General features: G+C 33.1%; 2 protein-coding genes across 3 annotated transcripts; both read left to right on the top strand.

The window, feature by feature from the left end:
* The first annotated feature begins 1,577 nt into the window (after window positions 1-1,577).
* On the top strand, window positions 1,578-9,356 carry LOC129882337 (uncharacterized). Of its 2 annotated transcripts, XM_055956585.1 has the most exons (7): window positions 1,578-1,795; window positions 2,714-2,935; window positions 6,038-6,104; window positions 6,430-6,761; window positions 6,954-7,095; window positions 7,323-7,448; window positions 8,205-9,356. In XM_055956585.1, exons 1-7 carry the CDS (start codon window positions 1,774-1,776, stop codon window positions 8,587-8,589), a joined length of 1,296 nt encoding a protein of 431 aa, XP_055812560.1. In that variant the 5' UTR covers window positions 1,578-1,773; the 3' UTR covers window positions 8,590-9,356. The 2 variants fall into 2 exon arrangements, with proteins under 2 accessions (XP_055812560.1, XP_055812561.1); XM_055956586.1 differs by lacking the exon at window positions 2,714-2,935 and having other exon boundaries at window positions 1,680-1,795.
* Window positions 9,357-10,448: 1,092 nt separating this feature from the next.
* On the top strand, window positions 10,449-11,867 carry LOC129881510 (arogenate dehydrogenase 2, chloroplastic-like). Its single transcript, XM_055955703.1, has one exon. The coding sequence runs from the start codon at window positions 10,531-10,533 to the stop codon at window positions 11,725-11,727; it is 1,197 nt and encodes a 398-aa protein (XP_055811678.1). The 5' UTR covers window positions 10,449-10,530; the 3' UTR covers window positions 11,728-11,867.
* Window positions 11,868-14,598: the final 2,731 nt, after the last annotated feature.

The raw sequence follows: 14,598 nt of genomic DNA, 5'->3' as shown, positions 1-14,598 counted from the left end.
AACATATTTCACCAAAATTCTTTTTTACTCATGATCTTCAAAAGAAGGGCGAAATAGATGTCCAACAAGTTTGTTCAAGTGACAATTTAGTAGATATGTTTACCAAGCCATTGACGACTTCAACCTTTGAGAAAATGAGATACAAAATTGGAATGCGTCGTCTTCAAGATATCAAATGAAGTTTTTATCAGGAAGAGTAAAATACGCGCTGCACTCTTTTTCCCTTAACCAAGGTTTTGTCCCATTGGATTTTTCTGGTAAGGTTTTTAATAAGGCAGCACTCAAGGCTTATTATCAAATGTGTGTACTCTTTTTCCTTCACTAGGTTTTTTTCCACTGGTTTTTCCTAGTAAGGTTTTAACGAGGCACAACATCAATGGGTGTTCAGAATAACTATGTATATTGTTTCTTGTAAAAGTTTTTAATGAGGCACATTGCATATGGACATCCAAGGGGAAGTGTTATACAAGTGGACACAAGTGGTGGCTGTCCATTTTTCTTTCCTACCCACCATTTGTTGTCCCCTTACTTTTTCCTACAACTTATTTTGTTATTTTAACTCCCTCCCATTCCCCGGCTATAAATAGCATATAGGTCATGATATTAAGAGATACAGATATGGAAAGAATTCTCTCTTTTTCTCTTATTCTCTTCTTCTTATTTTGCTAAGTTAGTTTATTTTATAATAAGAACACATAAAAGAAAGAAATAAAAATACGCTCCTCTTATTTCTCTTTATTGTTTTTACTTTTATCTTTTGATATATTGCACTACTTCTTTAGATTAATTTTATAACAACTACGAAAATTTTAACTTTTTTTCAAAATTTAAACATGAAACTAACAAAACTATAATAAATTATTAAGTTTTTTTTAGTCATTAACTCTTTAAAAAGAGCAGCGTGAAGTAATTAAAATTTGTGAGTGACATTGTAGAGAACTTTTGGCCAAAATCATTCCTCAATTATATCCCAGATTTAAACATCATCCTTTTATTATTATAGTAAACAAAAAAACATCCTTCAATTATGAAAATGATAAGATTATCTTTTCGTTAGTATTGGTCAATAAACTAACAACTTAAAACCTCGAATTTCATATTTTGTTCTTCTCGTCTTTCTCTTAGCTGATATTTGATAATTCTAGTTATATTAGTCAAATTTACGGTGCATATGATAGCAATTGTCTTTTAAGATTTCCATGTAAGTGAAGTTTGAATAAATGATGGATAAACATGTGGTGCCTCCTATTTTTTTTTAGGTATTTGTACTTTCACTTTTTCTCCTTAATCCATTTTATTATTTAAATTCTTTAATAATTTTTTTAAAAATATTTTAACTAAAAATTATGATTTCTCTAATACTTTCTTTATCTTAATTTATATGTCACTTTTTTTTTCTCGATAATCAATTTAACTAATCTTTAAAATTGAATTGGATTGAATCATCTCAATAAAAATTATATTTAAATATTTTAAAAAATATATAATAAATACTATAAATTGTGAATTTTAAGTTTGGAGTATAATTGAAGGATGGTTGACATTTACCAAGTTTTCCACATATGATTCTCCACAGCCTTGTGCCAGCAATGCTCTATACCCCACAGCATATGGCGTGTGAGAGGATAAATCTTCTTCATATCTTACAGTATGACTATCTACTTTCTTCTTCATTAAGGCACAAATTGGTTATATATATCATGTGGGGTTATGCTAAAATCCACAATTTGAATTGTGATCCATTTTTTGAGTTCTTTTAAATTCTTCGGAGCAATGGAAAACCCACTGCTGACAGGTTAGTCTTTTTCCATCATCATTAAAGCTTAAAGCTTGAATCTTTTATGTCAGTTTCTATACCTTTTCCTTGATTTAACAATTTTCCAATTTTATATAAGCTAAATTGCTTAAAGATTGAATCTTTCCTGTTAATTTGTATGTCCTTTTGTTGCTTTTCCCATTATGCATAGCTTAGTTTCTTAAAGCTTGAACCTTTTCTGTCAATTTTATATGCCCTTTTCTTGGTTTTTCCTTTTTGCATACCTTATATTCTGAAGCTTGAATCTTTCTTATAAATTGTCTATACCCTTTTTGTTGCTTTTCCCATTTTTGCACAGAATCATTGCTTAAAGCTTGAATGTTTTTTCTAAAAATCTTATACCCTTTTATTACTAGTCCAATTTTGCATTAATGGTTCGAGCCGTAGAAATATCCTCTTGCCTAGAAATATAGGGTACGACAGTATATAAGCCTTGTGGTGTGGCCCTTCCCTAACCCACATTGCGGTAGCTTTAGTCTACCGAGGTGCCTTTTTTTCATTGCTTAAAACTTGAATCTCTTCCGTGAGTTCTTCAATCCTCTTCTTGCTTTTCCCTTTATCTTTTCTCTAAAAATCCTATACCCTTTTATTACTAGTCCAATTTTGCATAAATGGTTCAATATGTAGAAATAGCCTCTTGCAGAAATGTAGGTTAATACTGTGTATAGACCTTTGTGGTCTAGCCTTTTCTAGACCCCGTAGGCTTTAGTGCACCGAGCTGCCTTTTTTTTCATTGCTTAAAGCTTGAATTTTTTCTGTGAGTTCTTTAACCCTCTTCTTGCTTTGTCCCTTTTGTATACCTTAATTGCTTTAAGCGGGAATCATTTTTTCAGTTCTTTCTAGCTTTTTCCTTTTTGCATAGCTTAATTTTGTGTTCATGTGACTTCCAAAAAGCAGGGAAAGTAGCTAGTGAAACAGGTCAAAGAGGGAGTGAGAAATGGGGTTCTTATGAGTATGTGGGAAGGGAGGGTTCTGTGATTCCCACAACTTCCTTAGCTGGATCAGAAGTTAGCGTCGATGAGATTCGGTCTGCTGCTTCTATGTCAGTTCCCTACTCTCCTTCTCTCCATGCCCCCTTGATCAGCTCTCCTCAATCCCAATCCCAGTCACAGTTTTATGGTAAGTTCTCCACTAACTCATCAATTCATACCAGCTTATTCTACGTTGAGTTCTATATATCTTCTCCATTTTATATCATATGGTAGTGTTCGACTGTACACAATTTTTTCATAAAGAAAGAGAACTTTTGGCATATGGAAAGTACTATTAGAGCTAGTAGTATAGCAGTACGCCATTAAAGTTGAAATTAGAAGTTTAAAATTATAAAATGAAACAAATGGAGTAACTCTTTTATTTTGCTGCGCAAGAAAGGTCCTTAATCGTTGCTTTTAGCTTGGTGCTATTACAATTTTACTTGATTTTTTAAGAATGTACATGTCACGACCCAAGCTAGGCCCTAGGTGCAACACGACGGTTAGAATCCCAAGGGACCCCAACCAAACCTCTTAGCATATCATTCATGAGCATACATAAGGGAAGTAAATCAATAAAGCATGACATAGATGTGGAAGTAAAGTCTCAAAAAGGGACGGAAGTCTCAAACTCGAAGTAAGCGACAACATAGACTCTATAACATCCAACATGCCTCTACTAACTAGATGGGGCATAAGACGAGCTCCTAGTTCACCCATGACAACATAAGAGAATGAAATAGTCAAATGACACAATGAAAATAAAATGTCATGTCCTCGAATGGTGAGGACTCACCAACAATGGAAGTAATCAAGCTCAATCTACTCACGAATAGGAGGTGCGTGATGATTGTCTGTCCCTACATTATGATACAATATAGGCAAAAATTGTGCATTAGTACATGAAATGCACTAAGTATGTGAAAAGTATGCATGAACAATGAATATAGGACATAATCAATATGAATCATAAGATGCAAGACCAAATATCTTAAAACATGAGTAAAACCATGAAAACCTTAGAAAACATTATAATCATTGGTCAAGCATTAAAACATCATCATCATGAGAACTTTATACATTTTTCTTTAACTGGTGTAGAATAGGACATTAACCGACACTTAAGATCATGCGAGTTAATACATGAAATTCAATGATCCCCACATCGAGAAGGGGGAGGCTACCTTGCCAGGATAGACTCCGTCATGGTACTTTCTCTAACTTTGCTATATGTGGATCCACTAGCTTCGCCATATTGGCATCTTTAAACCTATGCGGGCAACGTAGTTAGGGACTAAAGGTTGCTACTAGGATTCCCTTGGGTAGCTACAATAGCTACTAGACCGAACCCCATCTTAAAGTCCTCTCGGTGCTTAGTCATTAGCCCAACGGAACTTCATGAAAACATAGTCATTAACATCTTTAGGAAATGTTATAATAGATACCAATCCAACTTTATAAAATAACATAAGAGTAGCTCATCTATCAACTTCAACATGAGTGTGTGAGGAAATTCCATCACAACCTTTAACTTCTTTAACATGATTGTGCAAGAATTGACCTTATTGCACTATAACTTCTTTGCTTATAGCATCATTGAAACATCATTCATAATCTTTCATGAGTCATCTATAAACTTTGAAAATCATTCATAAAACTTTCATTGAAATTATTTGAAATTCATGATCATCATTAAAACATACTTGAAACTAGTATATAGTATGGGATATTGAAATTCATCTTGAAATCATGCAATGTAATGTGAATTATGCATAATTTAATCATTAATCATAAGATATATCATGAGTAAGAAGACCCAACGCAACATCATAAAATTAGGGCTTTTAGAAGAAGAAATCATAAGAGATTTTGAGAAAAAACTTGGGATTCCATGGGTGAAAGGGCCGAAGGAAGAATTCCCACACATCTTTGCTCTTAGAAGCCTTAACTCGTAAGGAATTGAAGTTTTGATCTTGAAGAAATCCCTTGAATTGCTTGAGGAAGAAGGAGACTCTTGAGAGAATACTCTTAGAGAGAGGATTTTTATTCAAAGTGTTTCGGTGATAATGAGAGGGTTAGGACGGCTTAGGGTAGTTAATAGGTTAGGATAAACTCCAAAAAAACGTCCACAAATGAAAACATAGGAAAAGACCAAAATACCCCCAACTTAAAACTGGAATTGCACCTGGATGGGGAACCCACCACGATCCACGGACTTGGATCTGGGACGTGTGGGGGGGGGGGGGGGCGTGGTGCCTTCCCATGGTATGCACCCTGAACAGGAGCCTGAGGAGTTGGGTTCAAGGACCATATCACAGCTCGTGGTTCACACCACGGACCGTGAAGCCTTCCGTGGTCCCTTCTTCAGAATTTCCCTTTTTACCAGTGGCCTTCACAGTTGCTCTCCACGGCTCGTGGAGGGCTCCATGAAGGGCCGCCTGGTGCCAAAAGCTAAGGCCTTCAAACTTGAACTCAATTTTCCGACTTTCTAACTTCCGGGTTCTTATAGTACAGCACTTTCAAATAGTTTTCTAGATTAGGGACTTTTCGATTTATTAAACATACCCAACTTATTTGGGACTGAGGCGTAATTATTGTTGTTTGTACAAGCCCATACCCATTTGGTGCTTCCTTATTCATGTGTGAAGGAACTTGGAAAGTGCATTGATGTGCCTTGATTCTGTTAGCTGATTCTGTAAGTTAGTTACCAAACTAATTATGTGATTAGTTAGTTAATCAGCTGAATAGTTAGTTAGAGTTCAGTGATTAGTTACAGCTGTCAATGAGCTGTCCTATCATGTATAATTGTAACAACTTTGATTCATTACGACTATGCAAGATATTTTCCCAAATCCTCTTCTCTGTAATTTCTATCTTCTTCTTCATGTTAGGTCTTGCATCCATTTTGTCAACATCATGGTTGCCTGTTGGTTAGTAGTTAATACCAGAAATGTCTGGCCTTATGACTTGCATTAAGTTTCACCGCTATGGTTCTCGTGAATTTTCCGAGTTCACTAAAGCTATCTAGATAAAATGTTTCTGTCTGATTTTGGCCGATGATAGGATGTACCAGCCTTATACTTGCTTTTTGTTTTTCATTTGGTAAAGCTCATAACTGTGATTAGATCACTTGTGCGGCGCAAGTGGTTTTATTGCCCTGGAGTATGCATAGGACTTCCCTGCAGTATCGTCACTATGTCTTATTTGTAATGTCATGTTAGAAAATAAATGATATTATCTCTTGTTGCAGAGCAAGGGATTGTTTATCAGGGTGGATACTATGGAGATGCAAGTGAAACTACCGGTGATCTACGGAGGTAATTACACCACATTCTTTTTAGCACTGGTCTTTCTTGGGTTACATAGGCTATATTAAGCTTTTGAAATTATTACCGTTAATGGCTGCACTAATTTCCTCTTCTGCTGATTTCAGGACACCAATTAGTGTTCTGAAACAAGTAACGAGAAATAGAAGGAACTTACGATATTTGAGTTGCAATATAAAGATGATCTCCAATATGTTTCTTGATAATTACTGTAGTTTTATGCATGCGTGTTTATATTTTATTCCTTTTTGGCTCCTTAATTTTGCTTTATGGTTGTTTTGCCAACAGCATCTTGATTGACTAAATTTTTCGGCAGGCAAGTGCTGGACGAGGTAGAAGTACGAGAGCTGCTTATAGATCATGTTGGCCATCGCTGTTGTTGGGGAAGTCGTCCAGCTCGGTCCTGGAAGATTCATGCAATTGAAGACTGCAATGTGTATGTGGGAACTCTGGAAACTTTCACGGAAGAGAGAGATACAGTTGTAGAGAAGGAGCTGTACACCGGTGGCAGCATTGAAGGAAAGGACAAGAGGCCTGAAACAGGAATATGGGAGCTGGATTTAAGGTCTGAGTTTCCTGTTTTATTTGTACCTTACAAGGAATCGAGGCTGAGAATTCCCCATTCAGAAACTATTGAGAAATGTTCAGGTAATAGGTGTGGTTCCTGGGATAGTCATTTTGCATTTGTTAATAGCATAACAAAATAATCACTTAAAAGAAGTATATAATAAAATGTACTTGATTCTTTCAGGTCATCCTCTATTTCTTGTTTTACTGTTGTACTGTCTATGTAATCTTTAACATTTTTCATTTCATGATTTTTGCTTATTTGCTTCACAGGTTGTGATGGTCAAGGCAATATAGTTTGTCCAACTTGCAATGCAGATCAAGAGCCGGGGTTTTACAAGGAGGGTCAAATGGCTCAGTGTCCAACTTGCTATGGAAGGGGTCTACTTGCTCATAAGGATGGATCTGATACAATGTGAGCTTTTGGCTGAGAGTTAACTGTTGCACAATTTTTTGGCATTTTATGATCTAGTTTATTCTTTTTGCCTTGATTAAGTATAGATGAAAGTCTTGCAACTCTTGTACTATTTCGCATCTAAATTTCCTTCTCTTTCATATTTCTGGAAACAAATGCCAATCCTTGTGGTGTCCGACTATTGTAATCGATTTACTGAAAATATCCCTTTTCCTCCTCTTTTGCAGATGCCTGAATTGTAAAGGTAATGGAAAACTTCCTTGTGTGACTTGTGAATCTCGTGGCCTCATCAAATGCCAAACATGCCAAGGTGGTGGTTTTCTTTTGACATGGAAAGTAGCTGTTGTTAGATGGTAATTCATCTTTACTCTTGATTTATTTACTCAAATCTTTAACGAAATTAAAATGAAGGAAATCATGAGGCTGTCAACTGACGTCTTACTCGTACAAAATACCTAGTCATTTGATATTAACAAATACTGTGTAAATAAAGCTAATTTTGGCTGTCTTCGGCAGAAATACATCAATGAATCAGTGTAAACTACTGAAACGTTTAAGTGAAGTTTTGTGGTTTTGGGTTGTGATTAATCAGGCATTCTGTATTTCTTGTATTGGCCCTTCGTTCATACCCTGTGTCTTGTCTGGAGAAAATAAAAACAATTGCCGGACAGAGTACTAACATGAACTGACATACGGACCCCAAATTTAATCCTTTCGTGGTTCCATAATAGTTCAGTCCAGAACTGCTACCTGTAAACTACTTATCTAGTTTGACGTAACTGTACGCCATGAAGCATGAATGACGTGGACTTCGGTCATCGTTATAGCAAACAATATCTTATCCATATGATCTTAGGTATCATGTAGGTCTTTTTGGGCGCTTATGCAGAGGGCATGGATTAAGATAGTGGAAACTTATGTAAATGTACTCTTTGGCCATCTAGTTTACCAACATGGCCGAAGTATAAACTACCTATACACTTCGGCTGTATATGTTGAAGTATACACAACCTATGCACTTTGTACATATTTTGTAAACTAGATGACCAAAAGGCATTGGACTATAGTTTTCCCTTTAATATAATGTGCAAATTGACTTCTTTTCTTAGGAGGACGCGTTCAACCCGGAAAGTTAATGCTACAAGCGGAGCAGCTTCTGTTCCAGACGACGTGTTTCACAGAGCAAAGGGAGTTCAGTTGTGCAATAACCAAGCTTACCAGTGCACACCAGCCTACTTTGCTGATTCATATTTCCTTAACAAGTTCTCTTCTGAAGTAATTGCAGAGAGGCCTTCTATACCTACTACTGCAAGGATCATATGCGAGCGCCACACGATATCAGTTGTCCCGGTGACTCGTGTGACCATGACTGATCGTAACCGCTCCTTCAGCTTCTATATTATTGGAAATGGCAGAGAGGTTTATATGAAAGATTACTATCCTTCTAGGTTTTGTTGGGGCCTTTGCCCTTGCTTAGAATGGTTGAAGTTATAATTCAAGAACTGAATTTGTCCCAAGAGTTCCAAGGAAGAACCTGTTGGTCTTTTGCGTAGAAGAATATGCTACATGTTTTGCACAGTTCCCAAAAAGATTTTTTTAAAAAAACTTTCTTCCTATCAATAATGTCATAATCGGAAAATCTTAGTAGCTCGGTTGGTTGGTTGGTTGGTTGATTTAGTACTTGAACTTTCACCTAGTTGTTGAAAGCTCGATTCTCCACAAAAAAAAACCTGGGGCGTGTCGTCCAAATCATCGGTCCGGTACTAGATATAGACTTTTCCCCGGGCAAGATGCCAAATATTTATAACGTTGTGGTAGTTCAAGATCGTAATCTCCTTTCTTATTACCCCGTGTCCCTTGTGCTGGAAGCCTCTACTAATGATAATTCTCCCAATGAGTTGTCGTGATAATTGTTGAGTCTCCCACATTTGTGGGGATGAGTCATTTGGTTTCATTAAGTTAGCTTTTGAGGTTGAGTTTGTGCTAGGTGCTATATCTATCAAGGTATCAGAGCCTTCAGCGATCGGAAATGAATTATTGATCTCTTTATATATGAATTAGGACAATCATTCCTTTATGAGCTGATTTTAGAGATCGAGTTAGATACAAATATCATATCTTTATAATAAACATTTGTTTTAATGTTTTATTGTATAATCAACATGTTGACAACGAGCTTATAGCAAATACAACTAGTAATACTTGTAAAGCCACGTTGTAGTTGTACTTCTTGGGAACTATTCATTGAGACATTGGACCAACTGATTCTATCAATTTCATATCATAGGATTCAGAGAGCCTTTTAAAGTCAGATCCTTTTATACTAGAAACTCCATAAAAGAATTTCCACCCAAAGGGATTTTTTTTTTACAAAGATCATATATTCAATATAATTTTATAAGTGAGATTCGAAAAGGATGTGTATACACATTCTTATTCCTATTATAGTTTTGATAGACACTCCGTTCAAGTAAAACATAACAAAGTGTGAAAAGAAAATTCAATAGTGAAGCAGTTATAGTGAAACATATTGGAGAAGAGAATAATAACAACAACAAATACTATGATAACTAAAGCAAAAAAATAAAATAATAGGTTACTAAAAACAAAGAATAAAACAATAAAAGAGTAATAAAAGGAAAACTAGACAACACACGACTACCTACTATTAATTGCCTTGTGTTCTAATTCTCGACTTTTATATCCTCCTATCTAAGATCATGTCCTCGATAAACTGCACGTATGCCATATCCTATCCAACCACATCTTCCCAATACTTCTTCCGTCTACTCACCTCTCACACTTCTTCGTTAAGAAATTTTTTACATTACCTACCCATATATTTATCAAATCACAAAGCTATCTAACTTGGTCACATGTTACTTATTAAAAACATGAAATGGTGCACTAATACAAACCCCACAGAGTTTAAATATTCATAGGTTTTGGAACTTGCTAGGAATATCCCATGAGAGCCACTTGCAAATAAAAAAATTCAGCATCCCTTGCAACTTGACATGATTTCACGTGGTAATAATAGTATTCTTCGTTTTTTCTATACATAAACTCACAAAGCAAACAAAATCAATGAGAATTTTGCAACCTTAGGTTGACCAAGACTTATGAAGTCAACAAAGTCATCATCAAAATAAGATAAAATACAATTCAAGACAAATTATCTTACAAATGCTTTGAATTGTTCCATTATTTGTTCTTTTAAATATTCACTTTTATTTAATATGAATATAATTAAGTTTCATTTACTAATTTTATTTATTTAGTTTGTTTTGTCACCTTTCTCCCACCTAATATAAGCAATTAACAAATATCCCTATATATACCCTTGAGTTGTTCATCTTACTTCATGCATCACACTGATTTTTTCTCTCTTTCTTTCTGTCTTTATAGTCCAAAGCTATCTCTTTTATTCAAATCATGATTTCCTTTTCTTCCATGCAATCTAACAATATTCAAACTCAATCATCTTCATCTCCTTTCTTCAACCACCACCATCATTATTTTCATCATTTGACTAAGTCAACTAGACCGTCACCTCGATTTCACCACCGCCTACTCTTCTCTCCCAGGGCCCAAAATGGCGACTTAACTACATCCATCAACAATAATAACTATGTCTCAGTTTCAAATCTTGATGACAATCTAACCAGAGTTCACAAATTTTCAAAATCGTCGAGTCTCTCGAATATTGAAGAAACTACTTCATCACATCCCCTCTTAAGTTCCAAAAAACTCAAAATAGCTATTATAGGTTTTGGTAACTTTGGACAATTCATTGCCAAGTCCTTCATTAAACAAGGCCATATTGTATTAGCTCATTCTCGTACTGATTATTCCCTCATATCACAATCCCTTAATGTCAACTTCTTCAAAGATCCCAATGACTTATGTGAACAACATCCTGACATCATATTATTTTGCACATCCATTAATTCCCTCGAGCGAGTCATTCGTTCCCTTCCCATCCAAAAGCTTAAACGCAACACACTATTTATAGACGTACTATCAGTCAAAGAATTCCCAAAAAATATTTTCCTTCAATTACTACCTCAAGAATTTGATATTTTGTGCACTCATCCTATGTTTGGTCCAACAAGTGGTAAAGACAATTGGAAAGGACTACCATTTATGTATGACAAAGTTAGAATTGGCCAAGAAGAGTCAAGAATTAAAAGGGTCAACACTTTTATTAATATTTTTGAGAGAGAAGGTTGTAGGATGGTTGAAATGAGTTGTTGTGAACATGACAAGTATGCTGCTGGCTCACAATTTATTACACATACTATAGGAAGAATGTTGCAAAAACTTGGAACAGAAACAACTCCTATAAACACAAAAGGGTATGAAAAATTATTGAATTTGATGGAGAATACAACTAGTGATAGTTTTGATTTGTATTGTGGTTTATTTATGTATAACAATAATTCTATGGAGATGTTAGAGAAATTGGATGCAGCATTGGAGAGTTTGAAAATGGAATTATTTGGAAAAGTTCTTGAAAAGTTGGAGAAAAAAGTGGAAAAGGGAAATAGGTTGGCTTTACCTACTCCTTTTACTAAGAATAATATTGAAATATTGCAAGTTGAGAGGAAGGAACTAGAGGCTCTTTCTTGATCCTAATTGAAATGCATTTTGGTCATTTTATTAATCTCTTTTTCAATCTAGTTGTTGATTTGTTTAATAATTTGCTTAAAAAAACACAAAGATTTGTATAATAAGAGTTGACATATAATGGTAATCTTTATGTCCAAATTTATGTGAAACATTTGTTTAAGCATATTATAATTTGAAATAACTTTACTTTTAAATTCTCCTGTTACCCTAATGAAATGATTTATAGCTATACAAATGTCGAAAATTTATTTTAGATCACAAATTTTAAAAATGTTAAGTTCTTTCTTAAATTTTGTACAAAATCAATCACCTAAATTGGAACTGGAAGAAGTATATGATATTGAAGTATAATTTTTTTTTTGCATCTTACTAACATGTTTAATTAAGCTTTTAAAGTTGATCATACTAGTTTACAAGCATTTTTTTGATTTATTTAGGCATTTGGTAAACACTATGCGCTTATAAGTCAACTAATACTACTAAAAAAACTGTCAAAATTGACCTGGAAAATCCTCCTAAGGTTAGTTTTTATTGATAAAAAATCGATCTCGAAATCAAGGTTGGTAAAAATACTAATCGATTTCCTGATGTTGATATTTCTTTTTTTAAGAAAAAAAATCGATTTTCTAACACCCAACTTGGAAACAATGACCTCTTCTTTTTGGAAAATATCGATCTCTAAAGATCAATTTTTTAAATTACACAATTATAAAATACAATATCGAAAAATTGAACTCTCTTCTTTACTGTGGCAGTACACTTTTCTACCACCGGATCATTTGTTCTTCTTGGTTTATGTATTGCTTTTTTTTTAAAAAAATAAAATAAAAAATTATATTCTTTAATTTTTTTCTTAGTTATAAAAACCAACTTCTAAAGGTCAATTTTTTTTTTGGAAAATTATTTTTAGCAAAAATCGACCTTCGGAATAAAGTATTTTACATTTTTTTTAATGAATATCGATTTTCAAAGGTTGGTATTTTGCAGTAATGATAATATATTTTTTAAAAGAGCATCAAAGATAGGTTTTTGCCAAAAAAACTGAAAGAAATCAACCTCCGGAAGTTGATTTTCCTTTTCTCAATTTTTACGCTAAAAACCAACCTTTAGAGGATGATTTTGTTAAAAAATAATCAAAAATATATTTTTTCAAAAATCAATCTCGAGAGATCAATTTTTTCTCGAAATCTTATAGAGGTCAGTTTTAGATCTTTTTTTAATAGTATTACCAAAAGACATAAACTAGGCCACCTCTAACTTACGATTTATAGCTTATAAACACTTTTAGTTTGATCAATTCTTTCATGATTTTGTCTCTAATATTGTAATTTTTGATATATTCTTCCTAAAAACATAAATTTTTAATTATATCTCAATTTTATTTTCTTCATTCGTCCTTTTTAATATAAAAATATTTTTTATAAATGAATTTAAAGGACATTTCAATCATTTTAATATAGGAGAGTATCAACATTTTTTTAAAACAAACACACTTGTTTGGATGGTTGTTACATATGATTTCATAATACAATCATATTATATTGTATTGTATTACTTTAACGAATACAATATTTGGATGGATTGCATCGTTTTTCATGTTACATAATATCACACAATAATAATTTATTGGATAAGCCTATTAAAAAAAAGCAAGACACGGAGTGAAGCTATTATAAGAGGTAGAATTAAGAATAAAATATGATTATAATAATAAACAAAGACAAAATAAAAAAAACAAAAGCGATCGCATCAAACTGATTGTTATATAAAATAACAATGAATTAAATTAAATGGTACAATAAGATCTAACAAACAATTAAAATAAATATTATATTTAAACTAACGACAAAATACAATACAATAGGTAATTAACAATCATATATCCACACAAGTTGTAAGTGCTTATTATTACTTTTAATAACACTTTTATCTAAAAAAAACATAACTATTTATTTATAAAATTAATTTCCGCACTTAAAAGTGTGATTCATGATTCTAATTATCAACTACTTTTTGTCACTTTTACGAAGCTGCTAAAATCATGCAAACTACTACTGAGAAGAAATTATCTGTAACAACATTAATTCAAAAAGCATTTTTTAAATCGCTTGCACTTAGTATAAAAGAAGAGAAAAGAGAATTTTAAGTGAATAAAAGAATATACAATCTACCAAACGTGGTTTACATGTTACTTAAATAAAATATTCATAGGTTTTGGAACTTGCTAGGAATATCACATGAGAGACACTTGTAAATAAAAAAATAATTCAGCAGCTCTACAATTTGACATACCATCACGTGCTAATAAGACTCCCTGTATTTTAATTTATTTGTTTGGTGGAGCCTGTTTGGATGGGACCCATTTTTAGCTTTTGGACGTATTTGCCTAATGTTAACTTTAAGCCATAAAGTTCTTAAAGTCAGTCAAAAATAAAAAGTTAGAATTTCTAACCTTTTTTTTCCAAGTGTTTAAAGTCATTTTGTTTGACCATGAAAATTACTTTTATATCCCTTATATTTTAACTAAATTCCCAAACTATCATTTTTATTCTTTTAACCCTAAAATTCAAACAATTATTTTCAACATAAGTACTTTTATCCAAACACTCAACTGTTTATTTATAAAAACAACTTTCAGCACTTCAAAGTTCTAAAAACACTTCATACATAAAAATTACTTTTTTTAAGCCCATCCAAACGGGCTCGTAAGCATTTGACCATAAAATAAAAAATTATTTTATTTGAAAATTTGAAAATTGGCGTTTAAGTTGTATTTAATTATAGTTTTTGCAGTTAATATTTAGAGTTTAAATGTATTTTTTTTAAAAAAATATAAATATTATTTGATCATGAAATATTATTTAATGAAGT

Source organism: Solanum dulcamara, chromosome 3, assembly GCF_947179165.1.
Source record: "Solanum dulcamara chromosome 3, daSolDulc1.2, whole genome shotgun sequence".
NCBI classification, from domain to species: Eukaryota; Viridiplantae; Streptophyta; class Magnoliopsida; order Solanales; family Solanaceae; genus Solanum; species Solanum dulcamara.
This window is presented reverse-complemented; position numbering and strand designations above follow the sequence as displayed.